Genomic DNA, 26,297 nt, shown 5'->3' with positions numbered 1-26,297 from the left:
GAGGAAAAGTACTTTATTCATTATTCTTCCCAGCACAATATATCACAGAAATTATCCATGTATTTTTGCCACACAAATGAATAAGAATTATAACAACAGCTGAAATTATGGAATCAATTATAGTTACAAAACTAATAAATTATATAGAGACTGACAATCATTCAGGTCACAAGAGTATGCTCACACTCCTTTTAAACTTTGAAATACTCCGTACCACTGCTCCCTGTCACCCAAATAGCTCCCAGTGCTAGTGCTGTCCTCCAAGGAGCACCTGGATCCCACCATCTCCCACCTAGTGCCTCAGTTCAACCATGTGACCAGAGACCCCTGGAGAGAGCACCCACTGTGACAGATCAGGGCCTGTGCAGTCTTGTTAAATACTTAGTAACTGTATTAACCCATTCTGTGTTGCTATACCCAAAGTACCCAAGGCTGGGTATTTTATAAAGATGCTTAATTATCTGGTTCACAATTTTGATGGCTGGAGGATTCAACCACTCTAACCATCCTGGTCAGGGCCCTCCAGCTGCAGAAGAATGTGGCAGAAGAGAAGGGAACCATCCATTCATAAGAGGAGGAATCACACGGAGCTCATTGCCTCTTGCTGGGACCCATCTCTTGAAGATACCATCCATTCAACACAGGCACACTGAAGACCAAGCCTCTAGCATAAGAACCTGAGGGGAAACATCACATCCTCACCCCTGCTTGAACACAAGGTCTAATGACATAGGGTGACAATGATGCATCTCGTTGTACAGTCTTTCAAGCAGCAGTTTTCAGGGACAGAAAACAGAAATGATATTTGGATGGTTTCTGAAAGTTGAGGATGCATTCACTAGCTCTCAACCTTCATGTAAACCAGAAGAAACGCGGTTTCGCGCCTAGAAAGAAGGGACAATGCATTAGCATTGTAACATGAAACGTCCACAGTGAGACGACACATGATTAATTCATGATGGGAGGAATATCAGCAAGCTTCTGGATTCATCCATCCTTCACTATCTATTCCTCAGAGAGGAACAAAATGATCACCTGGGAAAACAATACTAGGTTGCAACCAGTTAACATCTCAATCCAGGCTTGATGAACAGTGGGGCCCATGAGGCAAGTCCAACTCTGCCTCTGCATGTCAATTTAATTAGAACACAACCATTCTTTTTTTATCCATGTGCTGGTTACACATGCTTTGGGTGTAAGGGCACAGAACTGAGTCATTCCAACAGAGACATAGAGCACACAATGTCTAAAATATTTCTCTGTCCCTTTACAAAGTTTCCCAACCTCTGGCCAAAATCACAGGAGAAGGAATGACACAAATAATGGACAAAACATTGAACAGCTAGGAAGAAGCTTAATAGAAACAGAAGAGGAAAGTGGAAAGTAAAAGATTGGGGAGGGTTTCAAACTCAAATTCCATCTAGTTCACTGTTTTTCAAATGATCATATCTGCCTCAGCAGCTGACAATGGTCTCAGTTATTGCCCGTGACACACACACATCACTCCTAATACAGAAGCTCAACAGAAAAGCTAACGGAGTCCCTCTGTTTTAACTTTATCCAGCTTTTTATTATTATTATTATTATTTAATTTTTAATTTTATGGTACAATTACATAGGGTCTGAGAGTCCCTCTCCCAAATTCCCATCCCCCTGGACTGATTTTCCCCCAATTGTTACAACAGTATAGTCCTTCATAACAAGTTATAATTCCATTAGTTATTTAAGTGTGCCCTGACACTGTCTCCAGTGCTTTTTTCTCTCCAGTTCCCACACCAGTTATTGATTTGTAAAATTATTTTCAACACTTAACTCAATGTAAGTCATTGTGCCAAAAGCCAATGAAACTGTTTATACTTCCCCATATCAAATTCATGATCAAATGTGAAAGAAAGTTATATTAGTGAACAAATAACTAAATACTAATAGATATGCTATTATCCTTGCTGGGGAAAGTACGCTTAAAAAGCAATGGAAGGGCCCGGCAGCATGGCCTAGCAACTAAAGTCCTCACCTTGAACATGCCAGGATCCCATATGGGCGCCGGTTTTAATCCTGGCAGCCCTGCTTCCCATCCAGCTCCCTGCTTGTGGCCTGGGAAAGCAGTCGAGGACGGCCCAAAGCCTTGGGACCCTGCACCCGCGTGGGAGACCTAGAAGAGGTTCCTGGTTCCTGGCTTCGGATCGGCACAGCACTGGCCATTGCACTCACTTGGGGAGTGAATCATCGGACAGAAGATCTTCCTCCCTGTCTCTCCTCCTCTCTGTATATCCACCTTGCCAATAAAAATAAATAAATCTTTTTTAAAACAAAAAAGCAATGGAAGCTCACAAAAATGTCTCTGCAGAGCTGCTTGGGTGGGGTGCGTCTATATCTTCCCTTCAGTGGGAAAGTGCCATGACTACGCGAGCGACACTTTGCTTACAAAGCCAATTAGGGGAGGGATGGAGGAAGTGGTGTTTAAGACTCTCTCTCTAGTTTTATGGTACGATTCCATAGGATGTGAGATTTATTCCATAGGATCTGAGATTCCCCCACCCCTGTAACTTCCCTCTCTTGTAGCACTGCTGGTATCTACACTGTAAGAAGATCTCTAGGCGGATTTTTGAAAGACGAGGCTCCACAGTCACTAGGACATCCTCAGTGTTTCACCCAGTTCCAAGAACCCCGTCCTTGTAAAGTTCAAAACGTTTCCATCACCTCACACCCCTCTTACCAACGGTCATTATGATTTCCAAAGGTACACTGGACGTCTTCCCAGGATACCTAAAGTGTGTAAATAAACAGATTGCAGTCAAGCATCCCCCTGAATGTGTGGTACTGTAATTTGCCCTACCCCTAGCAACTCCCAAGCTTGGAGCATCTAGGTCACATATACAAAAGCACTTTAATATCTCCATTGCTTTGTGGAAGCTTGGTTATGTTTGGGACAGATCTTCAGCCTATGTTGCTTTAAATGCCTGTGTCCCGTGTTGCAGTGCCTGGGTGTGAGTCCCAATTCCAGCTCCTGACTCCAGCTTCTTGCTAATAAACACACTGATGATGGCTTCCCTAACACCAACATAAGGGTAATTCTAAGTTGACGTGGAGAGACACAGACACTCCATCCACTACTCCAGCCTCCAAATGCCCATGACACCTGGGGCTGGACCACACCAAAGCCAGGAACCCAGCACTCTATCAAGTTCTCCCACAATGGTGGCAGGAACCCAAGTACTTGTGCCATCATACTCTGGATCCCAGGATGCTGGTCGGAAGCAGAGTTGCCAAGGTTTAAACGAGGCACTCTACTATGGGGTGTGTGTATCAGTCTAAGAGGTGACTTAATCCAGGATGTCAAAATGCTAGCCCAAAGACATGGACCGAATTCCCAGCTCCCAGCATTGACTTGGAAACAGCCATGGTGGGCAGTCGAGTTGTAAACAAGCAATTTGGAGCTCTCTCAATCTGACTCTCTCTTTCAAATAAGCAAAACACACAAATACACTTGGTTATCCCTTTCCACGAGGATTTCATTTCTGTATTCAGAGAAACTTCATCTTCCATCTGCTGGCTCATTCTCCAAGTGTTTACAGTAGCTGGGACTGGGCGAGGCTGAGCCTGGAATGATGGGCGAGGCTGGAGCCTGGTACTACAGGCTGCTCTTCCATGTAGATGGCAGGACTCAGGCCCATGAGCTGTGATCCACTCCTTTCTCAGAAGCATCAGCATAGAGCTGGACCAGAAGTGGGTAATCCAGGACTCAAACCGGGGCACTTTAACATGGGTTGATGTGTCACAAGCCGTGACTTGACCTGCTGTGCTATGCCAGCCTTATCTCACAGTTCTGATGTACATATTTTTAACTATTCTTGCCTTACAGAGGTTTCCACCGAGCATGAAGCCTCAGGACACTAAGCCTGTAGCACCATAAAATGTAGAAAGCAAGGTAAGTGGACCATGCACAGAGCTGCCAACCAAATAGGGCTTTCATGAGGAAAAGGCACCAGAGAGCGCAGCTAGTCTTGACCTGCAGGATTCTTGCCATCCTGGGCTCAGAATTGGTTCCATAAGGCTAATCCAAGTAAAGAAGCAATTTAGACAATGTTTCTCACCCTGCAAACATTGGAGTCATTGAAGCAGAACCATTTTCCATCCACAGAGTTCCGAATATAGGCACAGTAATGACCAAAGTTTGCCGTTCCCATGTGTGCGATCACGGCAAAGAGTTCATACTGTCCTCCAACCTGGAAGGGCAGAAGGCATGGAATGATTAACCTGTCATCCCCCTTGTCATCACACATGTATCCACAGCCTGCTCTCTGCCAGGCATCGCTACTGCAGAGGCAATAAAGCACAGTCCTTGGCCTCAGGAACCTTCCTAGCTAACCGAGAAACAATGGCTAAACCACAATTATAATGGTGTGTTTTGTACCAGATTCTGCAGAGGTTATCTGAGAAGTGTACATTTTTGTCCAGAATAGGGAAAGAACAAGAAGGCAAGGAAGGGCTGAGGGGCTGGAGGGATCTCCCCAGACAAGAAAAAGTTGGGCTGATCTGAAAAGACAGGTTATAGGAAGGGATATCATTTTTAATGTAGACTCAGAAACTGAAAGACTCAGTGGTGGAAAAGAACATAGCATACTGCAGACACAGAAGGCTGTGAGGGTGCTCAGAAGTCACAAGAAAGCAAAATACAAAGGCCAAGTTAAAAATTCAAACTTTATTCCTTGAGTGATGGGGGTGGGGGGACAGAGTGTTTAAAGAAGAGGAGTAACATCATCATGACGTCTGTGTAAGAGAAACAAAAGAACGCAGCTTGGAAACTGGGTGCTGGGAATGGTGTCAGCATTCCGCATGGGTGCTGATTTGAGTACCTGCTGCTCTGTTTCTGATCCAACCCGCTACTCATGCACTTGGGAAAAAAAGCAGATGAGAGCTTCCATCCATTGCAGCCATTTGGGGATCTGCGATTGGAAGATTCTCTCTCTCATTCTCTCTCTCTCTCTCTCTCTCTAACTCTAACTCTTTCAAATAAATAAATACCTCTTGGCTTTCTGCTTGTGGACACTACCAAAGGAAGCATCGCCCTCTCTTCTCTTCACACTGCTGTTAGGTCAGAGCTTCCCGAAGAGCGCAAACAGCCGCAGAATCTCTCCATCAGAGGGCTGAGCTGCCAAATGAGCCACGAGAGTCCGTGGAGCCATTTTAAGCAGTGGGGAACGCTCACAGACTGCGTGGGATGGGATCTGAACACCAAGCACTCCAGTGGCTGAAGGGTCACCTACACCACCGTGGAGGCATGGACACAGCCATGAATGCAAGGCCATGCTAGTGGATGGAAGAGTGCGGGAACCAAAGGGGGCTGTCTCCAGAGAAGATTCCCCAAGACCCAGTGCCAATCTACCTGTGAAAAAGACCTTTATCGAGGGCCTTTCTTTAATTTGCCTAGACACTGACGAGCGTTACCTCCCACGTTATTTTAAGCAATATGGGAAAATCAAAATGATCGAGATCATGATTGATGAAAGCAGAGGCAAGAAGAGGGGCTTTGCTCGTGGTACTTTTGATGACCACGATTCCGTGGATAAGACTACCATGCAGAAATACCACGCTGTGAATGGTCACAACTGTGAAATAAGAAAGGCCCTGTTCAAGCAAGGAGATGGCTTGTTTCATCAACCCCAAGAGGTCAAAGTGGTTCTGGAAACATTGGTGATGGGCGTGGCGGTAGTTTTGGTGGCAATGATCATTTTGGGTCCAGGAGGAACCTTGAGTGGTTGTGGCGGCTTTGGTGGCAGCCAAGGTGGCGGTGGTTATGGTGGTAGTGGGGACGGTTGCGATGGATTGGTAATCCTGGTGGTTGTGGAGCAGGCAGCCCTGCTTGCTCTGGAGGCAGCAGAGACTGGGAAAGTGGTGGAGAGGGTTTTGGAAAGCAGGGCACTAGCTATAGAGAGAATGGCAGCTGTCACGACAGCAGAGGCGGCTTGGGCGGTGCCAGCGGGAGCAATTGCAGAGACCGTGGAAGCGACAATGATTTTGGCAATGACAACAATCAAGCTTCAAAGTTTGGACCCATGAAGGGAAGAAACTTTGGAGGCAGAGGCTCCGCCCCTGTGGTGGTGGCAGTCAATATTTTGCCTAACCATAAAAGTCAACGCGGCTGTCGCTTGCAGCAGCAGTAGCTGTGGCAAGGAGAACAAGGTTTGAATGAGTGCCAGGAAACAAAGCTTAGCAGGAGAGGAGAGCCAGAGAAGTGACAAGGAAGCTCCAGGTTACAGCACACCTGTGAACCCAGCCAAGCACAGTAACTTAGTTAATGCCAACGAATCGCATACCTGAAAATTGTTTAAAAAATAAGTATTTTACATCTTCTCACCACAAAAGATATATGTGTTGTTACTCTGTATGCCATAAATATGTATAAGTATTGCATGCTAATTTTTAAATCATTTTTTCAAAAGAATTAGTGTGTGAGGTGACAGATAACGTTGATTAACTTGAACTAGTCACCCCACAATATACACACACGTTACAGTAGCACATTATATATGCAAATTTGTGCATTACATTTTTGTTGGGAGGAATAAGAAAGATAAAAGGAATATGAGTAAAAGCAAAATCAGGGAAGCTGAGTGTGGCTCATTGTTGCAGGAATCCCACCAGGCTGTGGTTGTTCTCCTGCCCGTGGCCAGCAGGGGACAGGATTTCCTAGCGGACAGGGTGGCAGAAAAACGCAGAACTGGGCAACTGAGCTGGTATTTTCAACTAGTGTTCACCCGCTTAACTCATAGCTTAGTCTGGGATCCTGTGGCCTGGGGAAGAACTTCCAAGCTGAGCACTGACGCATCGAGGGATGCTTGGGGAAACAGGAAGTATGGCGTCTAATGAGACACAAGGCCAGAGCGAGGCCAGCTTCTCACCTGGTCCTTGACGTCATCGCTGAGGTCTTGTTCACTCAGAAGCACCTGAGTGAAATCCAAGCTCTCGGGGAAAGAGACGGAGTGGCAGACCTTCTGTGTCTGTGAATTCCTGGCGGAGAAGCGCATGAGGTGGATGGTCAAAGCTGAGGGCAGATGGGTCAGTTTCAAAGCCTGGGAAGAACAAAGTTAAGCAGCAATGAAGCTCTCTGACATGACTCGGGGTCACTGACTCATGGACTCCTCCATGAGACGCACAACACGTGGCCTCCACTATCCATCTCCCACGGGCACCTGAACCCAGCAGAACTTTGATGTCTTCCCCAGGGAACTGATCCAACTCTGACGGAGCTGCTCTTTCTGCTTAAACGGCTCAGTCCCTGTCAGGGGTGTGATCTGAGTAGCCCTAGCTACAGCTCTGGAAATCAGAAGCCACAGGACCCCTGGTGCTTGCCTGACCTTGACCCTCCATCATGCATCACAAGGTGCCCTCTGCTGGTGCAGCCTGCCTGGGCCTCCCCCCATCACCCCCCGAGACCTGGGAGACACTGTATTTTAGGGAAAGGAGTACCTGTTTCCTGTAGGTGTTCTTCCCACAGTTCTGACAGAAGCACTTGCTTTGGCTTGATAGCTCCTTGGGTTGCAAGAAGTACTGCAGGGCGTCCTCCTGTGACATGCAGGAAAGCAAAGACAAAGCAGGCTGCTATTTCCTGTTCGGAGTCCAGCCTGCCACCCAGCTGGGGGAGGCACAAGCAAGCTCTCCCAATGCCTCCTGAGCCCCGCAGCACCTTTTTTTTTCAATTAGTGTTATTTTATTTTTATAACCTTTACATAGTTGATTAGGGCACAAAGGGACAACAGTTATAGGAAAGTGGATAAGACCAGCGTTCCCACATTCTTTTTTTTTTTTTTTCTGTATCTGGGCTAAGAGGGGAGGATAAAGGGAGAAGCCCCACCCAGCCTCCCACCCATCCCAGGGTCCCCAACATGGGGCATGCTCCAAGGGCACTGCTCAAGTGCTTTGGTAGTTCAACAGTTCTGAATTGCTTACGCAGCGCCTTTAATGTCTGACCCACTGCGGGACACCTGCAGTTCGCAGAAAGTGCTCCCTGCTTGGGGGAACCAAACAGTAGCGGCATCTATTAAGGAAGCAGCAAAGGAAAGTAGAAGTAAGGGTTAAAAATACTTTTTGCCAAATCAAGGTAGCCCTTGGCCACATCCTGGCAAATGAAATAGAAAGTGACACTGAACAGCCCAGGGCAGGTGAAAGAAGCAAAGGGACCAGAACACGGAGTCCTGTGGGAACACTGATCCACCATGACAAATCTCTCACCAGTGTTCCCAGCGGCTTTAAGTTCAGGTCGAAAAGGCTGAGAGGGAGCGTCAGCAAGCTACTGTCTCTGCTACTCTCCGTGGTGCAGTCGAGGCAGACCAAGCATTCCTTTATCTGGATCTTATACAAGTCCTGGAGCCGCTGCACCTGCGTGAGAGACGAGGCGAGACATCAACGGGCAAGAAGCAGGTGCCAGCCTGGGCCAACTCACAGAGACGGGAGCCACCAGCTAGGAGCTGCACAGTGACAGCCATTCAGAGGGCCTACTCACAAAAGCGACAATGAGTCACAGTGACCATGTGAGGGAACGGCAATAGGCATTTTCTGTGGATTAATTTTCGTTCCTCTCTGTGCAACATACGAACCACAATTGATGAGTTCAGTCAGTAACCCCGCTGTGCCCCAGTTCCAGGTCCTTACCAAGTCCACATCCGTGATCTGAGCCTTAATGAGGTTCCAAATCGTGAGGTAGAGCTGAGCAGCATCATGCTGAACAAACACTGACCAGAGAGAAAAACAATCGCCCAGTTAGTAAGGTCCTTGGAGAGCCTCTCATGCCATTGGGCCCTGGCACCTCGATGCCCGTGGATCCCTTGTCCTGTGGGGGCCCTCTTCTCTCCCAAAAAGCCCAAGTTGGCACTACCTATGGGATGGTCAATGAATGAAAACTCAGCACTATATATATTTTTGAGAACTCATCTTGAACTGAAGAGCCAGGAGCCAGCACTGGGAAGCAGAAGGTAGATCAGCTCAGACTATATGAGCACCAGTTCCAGTCAGGGATGCTCTGCTTCTGATCCTGCTCCCTGCAAGTGTGCTTGGGGAAGGGGCAGAAAATGGTCCAAATAATGGGAGTCATGCACCCATGTGGAAGACATGGAAGGAGCTCCTGGCTGCTGGCTCCCGGCTTCCAAGCAGCCCAGGTACCACTATTGTGGTCATTTTGGGAGTAAACCATAAGATTGAAGACCTCTCTCTCTCTCTCCCTCTCACCCACCCTATTGCTTTGCCTTTCAAATAAATAAATTTTTTTTTAAAGAGAAACAGGTGAGTCTGGTACTGTAGCATAGCAGCTAAAGTCCTCGCCTTGCACACACCAGGATCCCATATGGGTGCTGATTCTAATCCCAGCAGCCTCGCTTCCCATCCAGCTCCCTGCTTGTGAAAGCAGTGGAGGATGGCCCAAAACCTTGGGACCCTACACCTGCATGGGAGATCCAGAAGAGATTCAGATTGCCTCAGCTCCGGGCATCGAGACCGCTTGGGGAGTGAATCAACAGACGGAAGATGTTCCTCTCTATCTCTCCTCCTCTCTGTATATCTACCTTTCTAATAAATAAATAGATAAATAAATAAAATAAATAAATAGAAGCAAGTACCACTTGGGACACGAGCATCACATGAGAGGGTGATGGCTCAGGGAACTGAGTACTGGCCATCCACATGACAGGTTATATTCCAAACTCCAGACTGCAGCCTTGCGCATCGACAGCGGATGTTCTATTCTGGGCAGTGATGTCTATTTCTCTATCTAGACAAATCTTCCCAATTGTTAAGGAGGGCTAAAGGAAAGTGGAAATACAACTGGAATGGTGGAATGGGCCTCCAGGATGCCCAAGAGCAGTGTGAACACTGGCAAACACACAGAAAAGGTCACATATGACAAGCCGAGAGCTAACGTCATATACTGCATGTGGAAAGTTGAACTCTTGGACCCGGCGTGACAGTGTAATGGTTAAGTCCTCGCCTTGAACACGCCGGGATCCCATGGATACTGGTTCTAATCCCAGCAGCTCCACTTCCCATCCAGTTTCCTGCCTGTGGCCTGGGAAAGCAGACGAGGACGGCCCAAAGCCTTGGGACCCTGCACCAGCATGGGAGACCCGGAAAGAAGTTCCTGGCTCCTGGCTTCGGATCAGCTCAGCTCCAACTATTGCAGACACTTGGCAAGCAAACTAGCACATGGAAGACCTTTCTGTCTCTCCTTCTCTCTGTATGTCTGCCTTTCCAATAAAAAAATAAATAAATCTAGGGCCCAGCGCAGTGGCGCAGTGGTTAAGGTCCTCGCCTTGCACACCAGGGATCCCATATGGGCGCCGGTTCTAATCCCGGCAGCCCCTCTTCCCTTCCAGCTCCCTGCCTGTGGTCCGGGAAAGCAGTCCAGGACGGCCCAAAGCTTTGGGACCCTGCACCCGCGCGGGAGACCCAGAAGAGGCTCCTGGCTTCGGATCGGCATCAGCCGTTGCGCTCACTTGGGGAGTGAATCATTGGACGGAAGATCTTCCTCTCTGTGTCTCCTCTCTGTATATCTGCCTTTCCAATAAAAAAATTAATAAAAATAAATCTTTAAAAAAATAAATAAATCTAGAAAATATATAAATGAAAATCACAATCAGTGATTGGTTTTGATTTTTCAATTCAGAGTGTCATCGTTGAAAGACACAAAAAATACTAAATGCTGGAAAGGACATAGAGAAAGACAGGGAGCACTCACACACACTGTTAGTAAAGATGTAAAACAGGACAGATCGCCTCGGGAAACCTAGACACAGAATGACTGTAGGATCTGCAATTCCTCTACTGGGTATAGAGTCAAAGGAAAAGGAAGAACCTCGTCCAAGAGACGCCCCACCGTGTTTGTGGCAGTGCTATTCACACCAGCTAAGACACAGATGCACTCTGTGTGTCCAGTAGTGGACAAATCAATAAAACAATGAGTTATGGGGGGCCAGGGGGAGGCCTGATGGTGTGGCACAGCGAGTATGCCCACTGCCTGTGACACCAGAATCCCGTTGTGGATACCAGTTCACATTCCGGCAGCTCTACTTCAATCCTGCTCCCTGCTAATGACCTGGGAGAAGAAGCGGTGAAAGATCAAAGTGCCTCAGTGTTGAGCCCCACCAGCCCCATGGGAGACCTAGAAGAAGCGCTTGGCTCAGCTCAGCCCAGCCCTGACAACTGTGGAAGAGCGCTCTCTCTCTCTCTCTACCTCTGTCTCTCTCTCCCCACCCCTTCCTCTCTCTGTCCCTCCTCCCCACCCATCTCAAGCTTCTGTCCCCTTCAGATCAGTAGCCAGGTGCCAGGAAGGAATGCCTTACTTGGTACATTGTTCTTCTGGAGGCAGGAGACGAACTCCAGGGGTCTCACTGCCTTCTGCCGGCTGTCCTGCATCTTCTCTAGCAATAACAGCAATTGAAAAGGGACATTTCTCTTCTGGTCTTCCACTTCTCTTGGAACTTTTATCCTGCCAAATAAAAGCAACCAGGAACCTTCTTACCCACATAGTTCTCGATGGGGGTGTACATTGGAATCACTTGGGAAACATTTTGTTTTGTTTTGTTTTTAATATCCAGATCACTATAACAGGAACTAAACTCTTGCAGTGGGACCCATTTAACACAATTTTTAAAGTTCCCAGAAACTTTGCATGGGAAACCAATATTGAGAATCACCATGTCGCTGAACTTGGTTGTGCAGCGTCCCTCTCCAAAGAGGCATCAACAGCACAACGGCCCAGTGGCTAAATCCTCACCTTGCATGTGCCAGCATCCCATATGGGCACCAGTTTGCATCCTAGCTGCTCTATTTCCCATCCAGCTCCCTGCCTATGGCCTGGGAAAGCAATGGAGGATGGCCTAAAGCCTTGGGATCTTGCATTCAATTGGGAGACCTGGGAAAAAACTCCTGGCTCCTGGCTTCACATTGGCTCAACTCTGACTGTTGCAGCCTCTTGGGGAGTGAACCAGCAGACAGAAGATCTTCCTCTCTGTCTCTCTGTAGATCTGCCTTTCCAATACAAATAAGTATATATTTTTTTAAAGAACAGAGAGAGAGAGAGAGAGAGAGAGAGCAGCATCAACATGCCTGATGACTCAGCTCAAAAGCACAATAGAGAGAAGGACAGAGTTCTAAGTCCACATCCAAGGCAGGCAGTGACATGTCCAACCTGATACACTCCAAATAAAAACCAAACACTGAGTCATGCCCAGTGCGGGCAACACGACAGCTGTCAGTGTCCTTCAGCATAGACTCAGTGGACTATAGACATCTCTCAATGGCCTGTGTCAATGGTGAGAAAAAGAAGAAATCTCAGAGCAAGAGAGAGAGAGTGTTTATGTGTGAGGATGCCCACTGACATTTTCTCTAAGACTGACCTAGTTCCCTTTTAACCAAATCAGTAACTGTCAATTCTGGATACGTTTCTAAAATCACCAAAAGAGCCTTTTTAGAAGTATCATAGCTGTGGGCCTTTAACCTGGGCACTGCAATGCTTACATCTCACAACACAATGCCTGGCAACGAAATTCTCAGCTCCGGCTCCGGACTCTTGTTTCCTGTTAATGCAGACCCTGAAGGAATGTGATGATGACCCAAGTGATTAGGGTTCCTGTCACCCACAGGAGAGACCTGAATTACATTTCTGGCTCCTGGTTATGGCCCAAACTGTGAGACTGGAGCATGTAGGGAGTGAACCAGTGGATGGGATTTCTCTCTCTCTCTCTTTCTCTCTCTCTCTGCTCTCTGATTCCTTTCCCCTTCCTTCTTGTCCCCTGCCCTTACCTCTTTCACAAATAAATTTAAGAAATATAAAAGTTCAAATACCTGGGCCCCACCCCAGGTCAACTGAAACCATAGATCTGAGGTTAGGACTAGGCACTTACATATTTTTAGACTTTCTTATGTGAGGCAGAAAAGGATCTTTTTGCTAGTATCTTTTAAAGAAGTCTTCTAAAAGTCCAATGCATTGTGAATAACCGAATGCTCCATAATTAAAATACTATACATGTTTAGCAGACTGAATAACAGACTTACCTCTTCAATATCTTGGTGAATTCCACATTCATTATGAATACCTGAATCAGGGAGTTAAGGCAGCAGGTCTGTCCAATGTTGTGTAAGCCAACTAGGCCTTTAAAGGGATGAGAAAAAAATACTGAAGGCAGGGTACAGCTTAAGAATTTAACAAAAAATACTTTTTCTGGAATTGACATGACACTCTGTGAAGTAATCTCAGAGGCGCAAAGAACTCACTAGGCGGCTGGCCGATAAACTGGAGAGCACGTCTCAAGGATGAACCTTGGCAAAGCATCAGGAAATGTTTTCATGATCTATTGCAAGCGACCAATGTCTCCACAAGAAAGCATATTATTCACTGGCCAAGTGAGCCATGTCAGAAGTTGTTAGGGAGGCAAAGAATAAGAAATACCAGAGCAGGCATTTGGCACAGCAGGTAAGACGCCACTAGGGACACCCATACTGGAGTTCCGCTATCAAGTCCCAATTCTACTCCCAACTGCAGCTTCCTGCGCATGCGCACCCTTGGTGGCATCACTGATCATTCTAGTAGCTGACTCACTTCCACACACTGGGAGACCTGAATTGGATTCCTAGCTACTGGCTTAAACTGGTCCAACTGCAATCAACTGGAAAACAAACAAGAGGACAGAAAATTCTCTCTCCCCCTCAGTCTCACTTCTCTAAAGCTTTCAAATCAATTTTAAAAATGCTTAAAGAAATAAACATTTAAAAAGGAGTTGTGAACTTCCTCCCATTCAAGCTGTCCTCTACGGAGATTAACCAAAAGGCCATGGGGGCAGAGGCAGGAGCGACTCCCCAGCGAGTTTATATTAGATTCCAGGGAAGGAAGACGCCCTGATCGGTCCCCACCCCAGCTTTGGGGAACATCCACCCCATCTAAAGACACACCAAAAGCAAAAGGACATAGGAAGACATTTCTCTGACACTCTAGCAATGCACTTCTGCTTTCCCAACCCAAGCTTAGGCTCAGCTGACCCCTCAGGTGATCACTTCAGAAGGAAAGGAGAATGACAAAACTCAAAATTCCTTAGGGAAAAGCTTGATCCTTCCATCACCTGATCCCTCCCAAAATGTGCATGGGCAGGAAGCTGAAATCAGGAGCAGAGCCAGGACTCCCACCCAGGCACTCCAGTGTGGGACGTGGGCATCTCACCTACTAGACCAACCACCTGCCCCAGACTTCATTCCCATTTAGCTTTTCTAACAACTGTGTGTGCCCAGCGCTGTCACCTTCCCCATTCTACAGACACATAAAGGGAGGCACAGATCAGTAAATGCTTCAGCTGTAGAGTACCATGAGTGAACAAAGCATTTCTATAAAATCAAAATAGAAAACAAAAATGGCAAGAATGTAATCACCATGATGGTAGCCCCAGGCGCCAAGACGTTCTCTTAGCCCGTCTTTCTTCCTCTTCATGTTGTCCTCCTCCTCCTCCTTCTCCACACACTCTGCTTGGAACTGTAGAGACTCAGTCAGGACAGACTGGCAAATCGTCCTCAGGAGCACAAACACTGTGCCCATCAGGGATCACTCCAGCACTCCCAGGCTGAGGCTGTCCGCCTGGTCTTCAGGGCTGATGGCTCCACACTCGGGAGAGCTCCTGTGAGCTGGGCACAAGGGAATCTCTGTGGGAACACACAGCAGGTGAGCAAAGATGAGAGGAGAGAGGAAAAAATGTGATTCCAAAGAGCTACATCTAAAAGCAGACAGCGTAAACGAGGCACTGACCTGGCAAGAGATTCTGAAAGAGTTGAATCATCAGAGAATGGTCCAGGAAAGCTTGTTGCAGACCTGTACTCACAAATGGCCAGGACACTGGTCAACACAGGCAAAGCTCCAGAAACAAATGTGCATCTGGATTCTAAGACAGCAGTGTAGCAAGGCACCTGCTGCTTGGGCAGTGAGGGCTCTCCTACCCCTCCCTGTAGATCCTGGATGGTCCCTGCATACAGCATTCCTCCCACTGCTCCTGCTCTGCCCCCAAGTCCTGGATGACCCCAAGCCTTGCCCTGGCAAACTGCTTCTCAGAGAGTCAGATTCTTTGGGGACCACATTTCTCTACCTCTGTTTTTGTCATGAGTAAATGAGGTTTTCTTTAGAGAAACTCCTTCTTGAAGCTGATTATCCTGGATTGGCAGATACTTGGGGCCGCCAGCGACATCCAGAGGGGGAAATGGATTCTAAAGCTCAAGGACCTGGTGACAGCAGCACGCCCAGACATCACCTACTCTTGGCTGCGCACATTTCACTGCTCTTCAGAGACATCTGCCAGCTCATGACACAGAATTCTCCGTCTCCCAAGAGTGTCTACACTGATAAGAGGCACAGCATTCACCAAGGAAACCAGCCTGAAAGCTGGGTGTTTCCTGACTCCCTTCTCTCATCCCAGGGCAGTTGCCTCTGGCCACCAATTCCACCATTGAATGGCAGCTCAAAGGCAAACTCCCTGATGCCCACACCTTTGAAGTCCCTTGACACTCCTAACAGACATTCAAGTCCCAATAAGAAGTCTCCTCATTTGGAAAATATTCCCTGAGTCCTCAGGAAAGCCTGTACATACTGTAGAACACTGCTTCCATCACTGACTCACTCTAATCCGAGCAGTTGTTTCTCCATTTGCAGGTGTGTGGTTTGCCATGCAGCTGCCCCTCTCTGCACAGAAGCCCACTCCCCAGGCTGAGAGGGGGTGTTGGTGATTGACAGCACCGCAGTCTCTCTATGCAAACCAAAGAAGTGTAGCCATGACAACATTGCAGCTACAAATGAGGCCATGTTACCTGCAGCACTCAAGTTCTTCTGTTCCTTTACTTCTTCCTGACCACCCAGACCTACATGTCCTGCTAATTCTCCCCCAGACATGTTGTGGAATCCCAGGAGCTATCTCCTCTCTGTCTGGAACAAATGTCATGTGTTAACGCTCCCGCTCACCACTCTAAAATGTCCTCTGGGTAGCTAAAGGGCGTAGTCAGACACAGCACTCATTATGCGAAGGTGTCGCCATCTCTCTAACTGGGAACTCAGTTTGACACTAGGAGACGCATCTGAGACAGGATAGAAATGGGATCCACAAAATCAAGTCTCTTTCAACCTGACGTGTAGCTGTCTCCAACTCCAAAGCAATCAAGAGAAAAGATCACCCAGACTAACCACAAAAGACCCCTTCTATCCCATCAGGGACTGCCCCCACCTGTAACATATCAACCAAGATATGATATTATTTCAGAGGCAACAGCGAGCAACACAACAATGCTGAGCTTGTTGTGTGCAAAAGACGCACCTGAATGTACAAACAGCTCTGGGCCAGGTGCAAACTCAAGTACTGAGGAGAAAGCACAGAGAGGCATGGTCACACCTCCTCCAGCTAATAAAACCCCTGGGCTGCTCCCACAGAGAGCCACTCGATGGAACCTCTTCTTTCCATGCTATCAGCTCTGTGTTCAGGCGCAGGCCCCCCAATAAACCATGTCTGAGTTGAACCATTGTCCTCTTGTCAATTTCTATGTGTAAGTGAGCCAGAGACCTGGGTCAGTGTCACATCATGCCTTCCCACCTCCCTGCCCCGATTCCACTGGTATGCCTCTTTGAAGGTTTCTTCAATCCTGTTCGCAATTCTAACTGGAGAACACAAACCACGCTCTGCTCTCTTTGCCTCCCTTCACTTGGCGCAGAGGCATATATGTAAGATTTCTTGATGAGTTTCCTTTTCCCCATGCAAACTGCCCAGTGGTCCTATAGCTTACCTGGCTATTAGACACTAAATCACTTTTGATTTAGCTAGGATTCTTATGAGCCTACGAGAGATTCTTAGAAAACACACTGCCAGCCAAAGTGATCAAAGATTTAAGTTCTTGCTACACATCGAGAAATGCCTTGCACCAGTTTATGTTTTGGCTAGTAGGGCATGGGGAGACCATCAGCGTCCGTCCAAAGCACCCTAAGCCCACTGATACTAACAAGAGACAATTGCACAGAAGTGGTGAATCTAGAATTCAGCTTCTTAAAGAGGGTCTTGTTTAAGATACGGGGTGTCTTGAAACACAGCAGCTATTTCCTGAGCAGGCTGTGGGAAATGAGTACAGAGGATATAAGATTCAGATACACAGATTCAATCCCAAAATAAAATAAAACATACATGCTTCAGAATTACAAATTCTTAAAAAGAGTAACTGGTCACCAAAAGTCATAGAAACTTAGACCAAGATGATAATGAAATATAATTTTACATTATTCATTTTGGAACAAGCAAGAATTCCAGTCAAAAGCTGCTATCTGATATAATTTGATCATTATACATGATATACAGATATTAAAATGTCATGCTGTACCATATAGATGTACACTTTTATGACAACTAAGAATCTGCTTAAATTTGCAAAAAAAAAAAAATTTTTTTGATGAAACCAACTTTTAGAAGAGATACAGACCAGCAGAACTTTAACATGCTAGTAGGGAAGGCAGGTAAAAACAGTAGAATCTCGGATATAAGACAACCATCATAGCCCTTTCCATACTGTTTTTGCTACAACTCAGTTTTGGATACTTATGTTTTCATTTTCATTTCTTCAAAATAGTTTCTTTTCTCTTACTAAATTCTTCACTGACTCACAGGTCATACATACAGTAGCATCGTTTTCTCCAAGAAGGCTTTTTGTTTTCTTTTTCATTTCTTCATTGACACATTGGTCATTCAGTAGCATGTTATTTAACTTCATGGTGCCTTAAAATGTTTAACTTTATTCTTGTTGTTGATTTTGTTTTATGGCTATTCATTTAAGGGAATATATAGCAATGATATAACAGAGACTATCATATCCAGATGTGAAGATACAATGCAGTATGCATCTCTACTTCCAAACTAAAGATGGACTCCCAATGAAACTATTAAATATATCTTGACAATAGGATGCTGGACTGTCTGCCATTGTCTGTATCTGCAATGTCAGGATACACTTAGATAGCAGAATGATGGATTTATGACAGTTTATGAAGAAGCATACTATCATAAAAATATGGGGGAAATCAGTGGGGAGGGGGCAATCCAGGGAGGGGAAGGGAAATTCCAGGGCCTATAAAATTGCATCATAAAATTTAAAAATTAAATTAAAACATTAAAAAAGAAAATAAATTTGCATCCTAAAATTAAACACTCAACTTCAATACAAAAATTCCAAAAGAAATTCATATAATTGTGTCCCTGGCAACCTAGACAACAATGTTTCTAACTGCAAAGTCATAAACGGCTGTCATTTCATTCAGCAATGAACGTGTCTGTGTCACAGAGAGCATACGTCACAGCATGCTGAACTGCAGACACAATGTAGACACAATGTAGGCCAGGAGAAGATGAGGTCCGGCCAGCTCCTTGCAGCCTCGCCCACACCGCCGCATTGCCACCACCACCAAAATCCCTGCCCTGCCCTGAAGTGCCACTTAGAATAGATGTCAGCTAAAATAACCAACATGGCTCCCAGCTACGTGCCCATGCCCATCTACAGCTCATAATGTCATTACATGGCTAACATTCCCACTTCCATTGTGCACCGGATGCCATGACACTTCCAACATTTCTACAAAAGGACAAGGAAATGGCCAATACCCAAGCCCTTCCCCACTCTGTTTCTTTTGATTCTTTCCTTAAGAGTTGTCTCAGATACCATCTCCCTTTTGCTTTCGGGTTATATAACGCGACAATCCAAATCTCCGTGAGTGCAGCTCCCCTGAGCAAGTCCACACTTTGCATGTCAATAAATCGTGCTTTGTTTGCTGTCCTTTGCCTCTATCTCATACGGAATCCTTTTCTTGCGTTGGAGACAGGAACATGGACCCAAGCACTGCACAAAACCTACACGATCTTGACCCCATACATTTCTTTGAATCTATGAAAAAGCTACAGTGATACATATTCTAACTTTAAAAATGGAACGTTATATTTCTCTTTTTTTGAACATTGTATTTCTTACGCATCAATATGTGTGCATATGATAAAGCTTTTGAGACAGATTCTGGAAATCTCAAGTTTCAGGCAACAAATACTGTGACAGAAAGGCAGAGCGATAAGACAGAGAAATTATCATTGCTAATAATGCTCCATTTGGGAAGAGAAGGGTTTATGGTTATTTTATTGTTAATATCAGAGATGTTCTAACATAGGTATAGGCCACCACACATCAGTCCTCTCACTGCACAGAACACACTCTGTGTAAGCAATGACTGCAAAACTAACACCATGAACCACTCCAAGATCTGCCCCAACGCTGAGTTTCGATTGACTATGTGAGAAGCTCTTACAAGTCACAAGAGCCTCAATCCCAGTTTCTCTTTCTGCACCTTCTGGGACTCCCGTAACTCTTACATTTGGCCTTTTAATAGTGTCTTTCAATTCTTGAATACTTTTTTTAGCTTGACCCAGCTCTGCTTCCAGCTTTTTGTTTTCCCCTGGTGACAGGAAATATCTTCCAATTCTGAGATTCTTTCTTCTGCCTCCTTCATTCTATTTTGGAGACTCTCCACTTGCTCCACTGTATTCATTTCTGATTTATCAGAAATAAAGGATAAATAAAACTTTCTCTGACAAGCAAACATTGTGGAAGTTCACCAAAACCAGATCAGCCTTACAAGAAATGCTTAAGAGAGACTTGTACCAAAAAAATATAATGATCCTAACAGCCGTCATGAACACATCCGGAAGAATTACATTCACTGTGAGGATACATGCACAAACGAGAAGGGAAGAGGAACCCAGCCTTCTCATTACAAAATTAGGGAGTGATGAAGTTATTTACAAAGTTACATGAAGTTCTTTAAGTCCATGTTGCTTCATCACAGGATGGAAAGCAAAACAGGTTGAACAATTCTCCTGACCGAACTCTCCAGCACGTTCCTAAGTCTATGGATGTACTAAGGTGGGCTTTGTTAACCAGTAAATCTTAGATTTTTTTTTTTTCTCAACCCTGGAGCATGAAACCAACAACTTCTCAGAACTATCAAAAGCACAAGTAACACCTTCTGAATATTCTTCCCCACATCAAGGTCCACCCCCAGTCCCTGGGTGCTGATGTGGTTTCACAACGAGAGGCCTTCTTCCCCTCCTCCCCTGTGGATACAGGGCAGAAGAAGGCAATAACTGCATCGTTTGTCCCACCCACCTTCCTCCACACCTGACCCTCCCCACCTTAACCAGAGGCCCATGTGGGGTGAATTCCTCTCAACTATGTTAACTATATTAAAAAGAAAATGTTTAAAAAAAAAACACTTTTTCTAAAATTATTCCAGAAAATTGAAAGGGAGACAATTTTACCAATCTCATTCTAGGGGGTCAAAACACACACAACAAAAAACAGAAAATACAGACTGACATCTAGGATAAATCTAGATACAAAATTTTTCATGAATAAAAGAGCAGTTCAGCACAGACAAGTCAATATGCATAATAAGTATCAATAGAATAAAAGACAAAAGCTATATGATTACCTCAATGGATGCGGGGAAACATTCAATGCAAAGAAATGCATTCAATGCATCTTTCCACCAGGATGTCATTGAACACAAAGAACAAAGCCCTTTCCCTCCCCAAAGCTGAAGCCAAAGCAAAAGTTTGAAAGCCAAGACCGCCGCAGAAAGGTTCACCCAGTCACAGAACAATGCTCTCTACTCACTCGCCCCACCTTCTGGCAGCACCAGCAACTACAGCTCCCGAGCCGCTCAAAGATGCCCCGGGAGAAACAGGCTTAACCACCAGGCCATCACCGAGTGCCCTGGACCCGAGACAGGAGACCACACATCGTATTCACTGTGCACGTCAAAGCTAACAAACTCCAGCTCAAACAGGATGATGGAAAGATGTCCTGTTTGATGGGCTCCTGGCTGAGATCACCCACGCTGTGCCCAACTAGGCTAATTCTAAATAATATATGCTCTTTGCACCCTTGAACGACTCTACAGATTAGGTATCTCAATAATGGACTAGCTAAAATTAATTAAAACAGAAACCCCATGTGCCAAATACTCGTGACTCATTAAAACCAAGGAGGTAGAAGAGCTCTACACTGAAAGCTGTGAAACATCTAAACACCAAAACTGGAAAAGATGCCTCACGTTCACGGATTGGAAGAATGAATATGAAAATGGCACGGTTGTCCAAAGAGATTTTTTTATGTTAGTGCAATGCCTATCAAAATACATATATGGTGTTCTTCAGAGAAAGAGACAAAATACTCTTAGAGAATCACAAAACAGTCGGAAAAGCCAAACCAATCCTGAGAAAGAGCTGGACGTGTCCTCCCACCACGCACTCCACAAACTGCAACAAAACAGCAGGGACTGCCATGAAGAATCACAAATAGCAGTGCAACGGAATAACACAGAAATGAACCTACAAGTTGACCACCAAGGAATCTGGGACAAAATCACAAAGACCACGCATTGGAAAAAGCACACTTTCCTGAGCAGTTCTGGGAAAATTATATAGTTGTATTTATATAGATAAAAAGCAGGTTCTCTTCCCCTTATCTCTTACCATGCACCAAGCCAATTCAAAAGGGATTAAATATATGACCCAAACTAGGACGCTAGCCAGAAAAAAAGGGGAAATTCCTGAGCACAGAATTTTTTTTCTGAGCGAAGATCTTCTTGAATACGATCTCAGAGGTCCCATGTCCCATGTGTATGTGATATCCTCAGCTTACAAAGGAGCCTTAAAATTTTTTAAAGAATGGATATTATCAAAAACATAAAAGAGATTTAAACATCAAAAGACTTAAATATTATTGAAAATTTGCAAAATACAGTTTTTTAAAAGGGAAATTTTTAGCCTTATGTGTCAAAGCAAACGCTAGATCTAGCAAGTGCAATGTTAGTCCCAGATTACTTACTGACTTAAAGCACAAAAAAAGTGAAAACATAAAAACAAATCAATGTTTTATGGACCCTAGAAAGAATTTTTCAGCAACATACAAAAATTTAGAACATTCCTTTAATCATTTCCTGTGATTATTTGCTGTGGGATTGGTGAGAATGTCAGCTCTGTTTTACGGGACAGAACCGATCACGGCAAGTAAACGCAAGCTGGATTATACAATTCATGCTTTAATTAAAAAAAAAAGAAAGAAAAAAAAAGGCAAAACTAAGAACGGTGGGGAGGATGCAGAGAAAAGGAAATTCCTGGTGCAAATGTAAATTAGAATGACCATTAAGAAAAACCGTACGGAGAGTCTTCAAAATCACACGGCTGGGAAGCTTTCCAAAGGAAACCAGGATGCGGAGGAGACAGTCGTACTCCAATAGTTACGGTGGCCAATAACCAACGCGCAGAATCAATAGCAGAATGGATCGATCAAGTGAGCCACATCGTCACAAGAGGATCCTATTCAGCCTTGAATACTCACATTCGTCAACTACAGCCACATGCGTGAGCTCAGAGGACATTTACTAAGCGAAATAAGTCACAGAAAACTACTGCAGGTTTGCGTTTATAAGCGGAAGCTAAAAGAGAGAGAGAGAGAGAAGCTTATCTCAAGGAAGTAGACGTAATGGCGGTTACCAGAGCCAAGAAGGACGAGAGAGGCAGGGGAAAGAACAGAACCAGGTTCCAGGTACGGGGGCGGCTGACCACGAAGAACAATTTCGAATGACAGCATACGGGATCTCTGCAGAAACCAATAATTGTACACCTCAAACTAAGTTGAGAAGATTTCAATGTTCCCAGCAGGAGGAAACAATGACTGAGATGATACGCCAATTAGCCTGATCTGATCACCACATTTGACACACAGACACTGCATATCACACTGTATCCTATAAAAATGTACAATTTATGGGTCGATGTTTTATTATTTAAGAAAACAGTTATAAATAGCTGGTTCGCTTATGAGGCCAAGCCAGGAGAGAGGAAGCTGAAAGTACAGTGATTTCCGTCAGCCGCAAGTCAGTATTGGAGACTATCTCCGAGGGAAAATGGATGAACCAGGCAAAGACGAGCCAGCCACATTTCCCAGACATGATCCTGCCAAGACCAAAGACAGCCCAAAACCCAGTGGGTATATCCTTGACACGGGCCCGCGGGACTGGTCCTAAAGAGGCAACAAGGGGAAAAAATGCAGCAAGCTTGGAGGGCTGATCACACAGGGAGACAAGTAGGTGGAGCAAGGGGGGGGGGGCAGGAAAGTGAAACTTAAAGGTCCAAGGAAGAAAAGAGAAAAGCAGAGGCAGTGCAGAGGATGCTAAAGGATGGCACAGATGAAACAGACATCCCCCAGAGAAAGGGGCATAGAGGGTGAATGGCCAAACTCAACCCATTAAAAAAAAAAAACTACATGTATGCAAAGTATTACACTAACTTAAATCCTTACCTTCTTCAAAGTTTTATGATTAAAAGGAGAGAACAGGACTTGCCGGGGTCTAAGATGGGTGACAGAGGAAGCGGGATGAAGAGAATCCATGAACAGCTACGGGGGCAGCTGAGTAAGAATAGCTTAAAATGTTCAGCAGCATAGTGGGGTACCTAGAGTTGAAATCAATTCATTCTATGGTTCAATTAGCTGGCTCAGTGGGTTAAGCTGCTACCTGCAGTGATGGTTGGAGACCCAGCTGCTCTTCTGATCCAGCTCCTGCTACTGGGCCCGGGCAAGAAGCAGAAAAAAATGACCCTTGAACATACGGCCCTGCTTCCCATGTGGGAGATCAGGATGGATTTCCTGGTTCCTGGTCCAGCCCAACCACTTGGGCCATGTGGGAAACAAATGATGAAAGATTCTCTCCTTTCTCCTTTTCTCTTCCTCTCTCCCTCTCTCTCTCTCTGTAACTCTGCCTTTCAAATAAACAAACTCCTTTTTTAGTGACAGGCAGATGTGCATGACTGCAATAGCTAGTATAATCCCACCACCACAACAGCCACAGACTCATGCAGAAAGAGAACAAAAAAGCCAGGATGGGACACGGAACACCCGCCGTAGTCTCTGCCTCTTTAACTCACAGCTAGACTGGCGGAAGAAGAACTGATTTCAACTTCAAATGCCCTGAGAGCAAAAAAATTTACATGTAGGGGGAATCATAAGAATAATTTAAAGTAGCCTCACTGGCTTCCATATTCACTTTACCATGGCAGTAACAGATTTAGATTTCATTTTTAATGACTTGTTCACACATTGGCACTCTTTGAGCAATTATAGTAATATGCTGGACGCAACAGATGAAATCCAAAATAGTGAGTCCTTGGGCAAAGTCCTTGAGTCCATCCACAGACGGCCTCCTGGAAGGAGTGGAATTCACCTCCTGAGGCTATGCTTACACGGAAACACGTCCTCCGTAAGCCCATCACCGTGCACAAGTACCGAGACTGTGCTAATCACCTGTAGCCATGAATAAGAGAAGCCAGAAAAAAAGCCTTCTGTTTTCATTCTCAGATTGTTTCCTAAATCAAGTTGGAGCTAGGCAGTCAGTGTCATGGTTCAACTGACTAATCCTTTGCCTGCAAATGCCAGGAGCCCTTATGGACGCCAGTTCGTGTCCCAGCTGCTCCACTTCCCTTCCAGCACTCTGCTTGTGGCTTGGGAGAAAACAGTCAAGGACGGCCCAGAGCCTTGGACCCCTGCACCCACATAGGAGGCCCAGAGGAGATTCCTGGCTCCTGAGGCTTGGGCTAAATTGAGCTCTGACCATTGCAGCCACTTGGGGAGTGAACCAGCAGATGGAAGATCTTTCTCTGTCTCTCCTTCTCTCTGTAAATCTGCTTTAAATAAAAATAAGTAAATATTTAAGACGGAGCGGCACACTGATGCTACGCTCCTTTGTAATTGCATTATGCAAACACAGGACACCCAGACACTCAACACTCACCTCACTGCGCAATGTAACACCAACAAGAAAGCTTCTTAAGAAATGCGTTTGATTTTTTTTAATGATTTATTTTTATTGGAAAGTCAGATAAACACAGAGGAGGAGGAGAAGAGAGGAAGCTCTTCCATCTGCTGATTCACTCCCCAAGTGGCCACAACAGCTGGTGCTGAGCCCCAATCCAAAGCCAGGAACCCGGAGCTTCCTCCAGGTCTCCCACGCAGGCACAGGGTCCCAAGGCTTTGGGACGTCCTCGACTGCTTTCCCAGGCCACAGGCAGGGAGCTGGATGGGAAGTGGGGCCGCGGGATTAGAACCGGCACCCATATGGGATCCTGGCACATGTAAGGCAAGGACTTTAGCCACTAGGCTACTGCGCCAGGCCAGAAACATTTTTAAATGTTTTAAAATAAAGGGAGAGAATTTGCGAGAGGGGCAAGGGAGAGCCCAGTGCCAACTAAATTGTATCAAAAAACAATTTAAAAAAAAAAGAGTAAAAATATGTTTTAAAATAGTTGCTTGCTTGATTTTCTGGAACAATTTCAAAGTAATCCACCCGAGCGTTGTGAAATATGAAATTAAAGACCCTGCATTAATGTTCAAGTACACTGAACATGGAATTTCATAGGTCTTAGAACGGTATTTTACATTTAAAGCTCCATTTGGCTCTCTTCCTAGGAAAAGGGGAGGAACATGTAACAGGGCTTAAAACTAAAATACTCTTGTTCCTTCCTTTGACAAAATCATAAAACCGTGTCAATGCATGCACCTATTAACCCAGAATTGCTACTTTGAGGAACTTGTCACATATATCCATACCTTTGTGAGAAAATGCATATAAAGAAATATTCATCGTTGCATTACCTACACCAGTTAACACTGTGTCCTGGCCTCATTTAAACACACATTGTTTATCAGCTTTAAGAAATACCATTGATCAATCCCTGTCTTTCATTAAAAGATGTTCCAAATATACTATTAAGTGGAAAAAACGCGAATTATAAATCAGTTTTACAGGTGTGCATTGTAGAAACTTCTTGACAAGTTACACACACAAAAATGATATCAGATTGAGAAAAACGTCTGTTACTACTTTACAATGTTTTTTTTTTACGATGTTTAAATATTTTTACAGGCTTGCAATACTTTTTAACTCTTTTTTTAAAGGAAGGCACAGCAAAGCCATTGATCCAATATATGAATGCTATGATAACCACTCACTATCATCATTTGCTGAGTCCAAGCCCCTCACTTACCCAGCAGGCAGCCGTACTGCTAGCGTCTTTCCAGAAGAAAACTCATCAAATCAGCCCGATTTTGCCTCAAAGGTCCAGCGTCCAGCGCTCCTTCGATGCCTGCGCCTCCGTGGCCAGCTCTGCGGGAGAGCTCAGCCGAGGAAGGAGGAGCCGCGCAGCTCG

The 26,297-nt window shown here is 45.3% G+C and overlaps 1 protein-coding gene and 1 pseudogene across 1 annotated transcript; one reads left to right on the top strand and one right to left on the bottom strand.

The window, feature by feature from the left end:
• Positions 1 to 4: 4 nt before the first annotated feature.
• LOC121166969 (ubl carboxyl-terminal hydrolase 18-like) lies at positions 5 to 26,286 on the bottom strand. The gene is made up of 11 exons (XM_040996306.1): positions 26,136 to 26,286; positions 14,410 to 14,676; positions 13,045 to 13,141; positions 11,331 to 11,476; positions 8,653 to 8,732; positions 8,233 to 8,379; positions 7,471 to 7,566; positions 6,903 to 7,073; positions 4,095 to 4,226; positions 2,717 to 2,766; positions 5 to 884 (listed from the first exon to the last, which is right to left on the bottom strand). The coding sequence occupies exons 2-11, from the start codon at positions 14,570 to 14,572 to the stop codon at positions 839 to 841; spliced, it is 1,128 nt and encodes a 375-aa protein (XP_040852240.1). The 5' UTR covers positions 14,573 to 14,676; positions 26,136 to 26,286; the 3' UTR covers positions 5 to 838.
• LOC121166970 lies at positions 4,764 to 6,124 on the top strand (annotated as a pseudogene).
• Positions 26,287 to 26,297: the final 11 nt, after the last annotated feature.

Source organism: Ochotona curzoniae, unplaced genomic scaffold, assembly GCF_017591425.1.
Source record: "Ochotona curzoniae isolate NIBS_2020 unplaced genomic scaffold, NIBS_Ocur_1.0 patch272, whole genome shotgun sequence".
NCBI classification, from domain to species: Eukaryota; Metazoa; Chordata; class Mammalia; order Lagomorpha; family Ochotonidae; genus Ochotona; species Ochotona curzoniae.
This window is presented reverse-complemented; position numbering and strand designations above follow the sequence as displayed.

What these genes read in the sequence shown, in the direction of transcription:
- LOC121166969 (XM_040996306.1), bottom strand. Translation starts at nt 14,572, where the DNA reads ATGGGCACAGTGTTTGTGCTCCTGAGGACGATTTGCCAGTCTGTCCTG. An exon ending in TAAAGCCGCTGGGAACACTG is followed by an intron (nt 7,567 to 8,232) that starts GTGAGAGATTTG and finishes TGCATGTCACAG; the next exon opens with GAGGACGCCCTGCAGTACTT. An exon ending in GGAAATCATAATGACCGTTG is followed by an intron (nt 885 to 2,716) that starts GTAAGAGGGGTG and finishes CCTTCTTTCTAG; the next exon opens with GCGCGAAACCGCGTTTCTTC.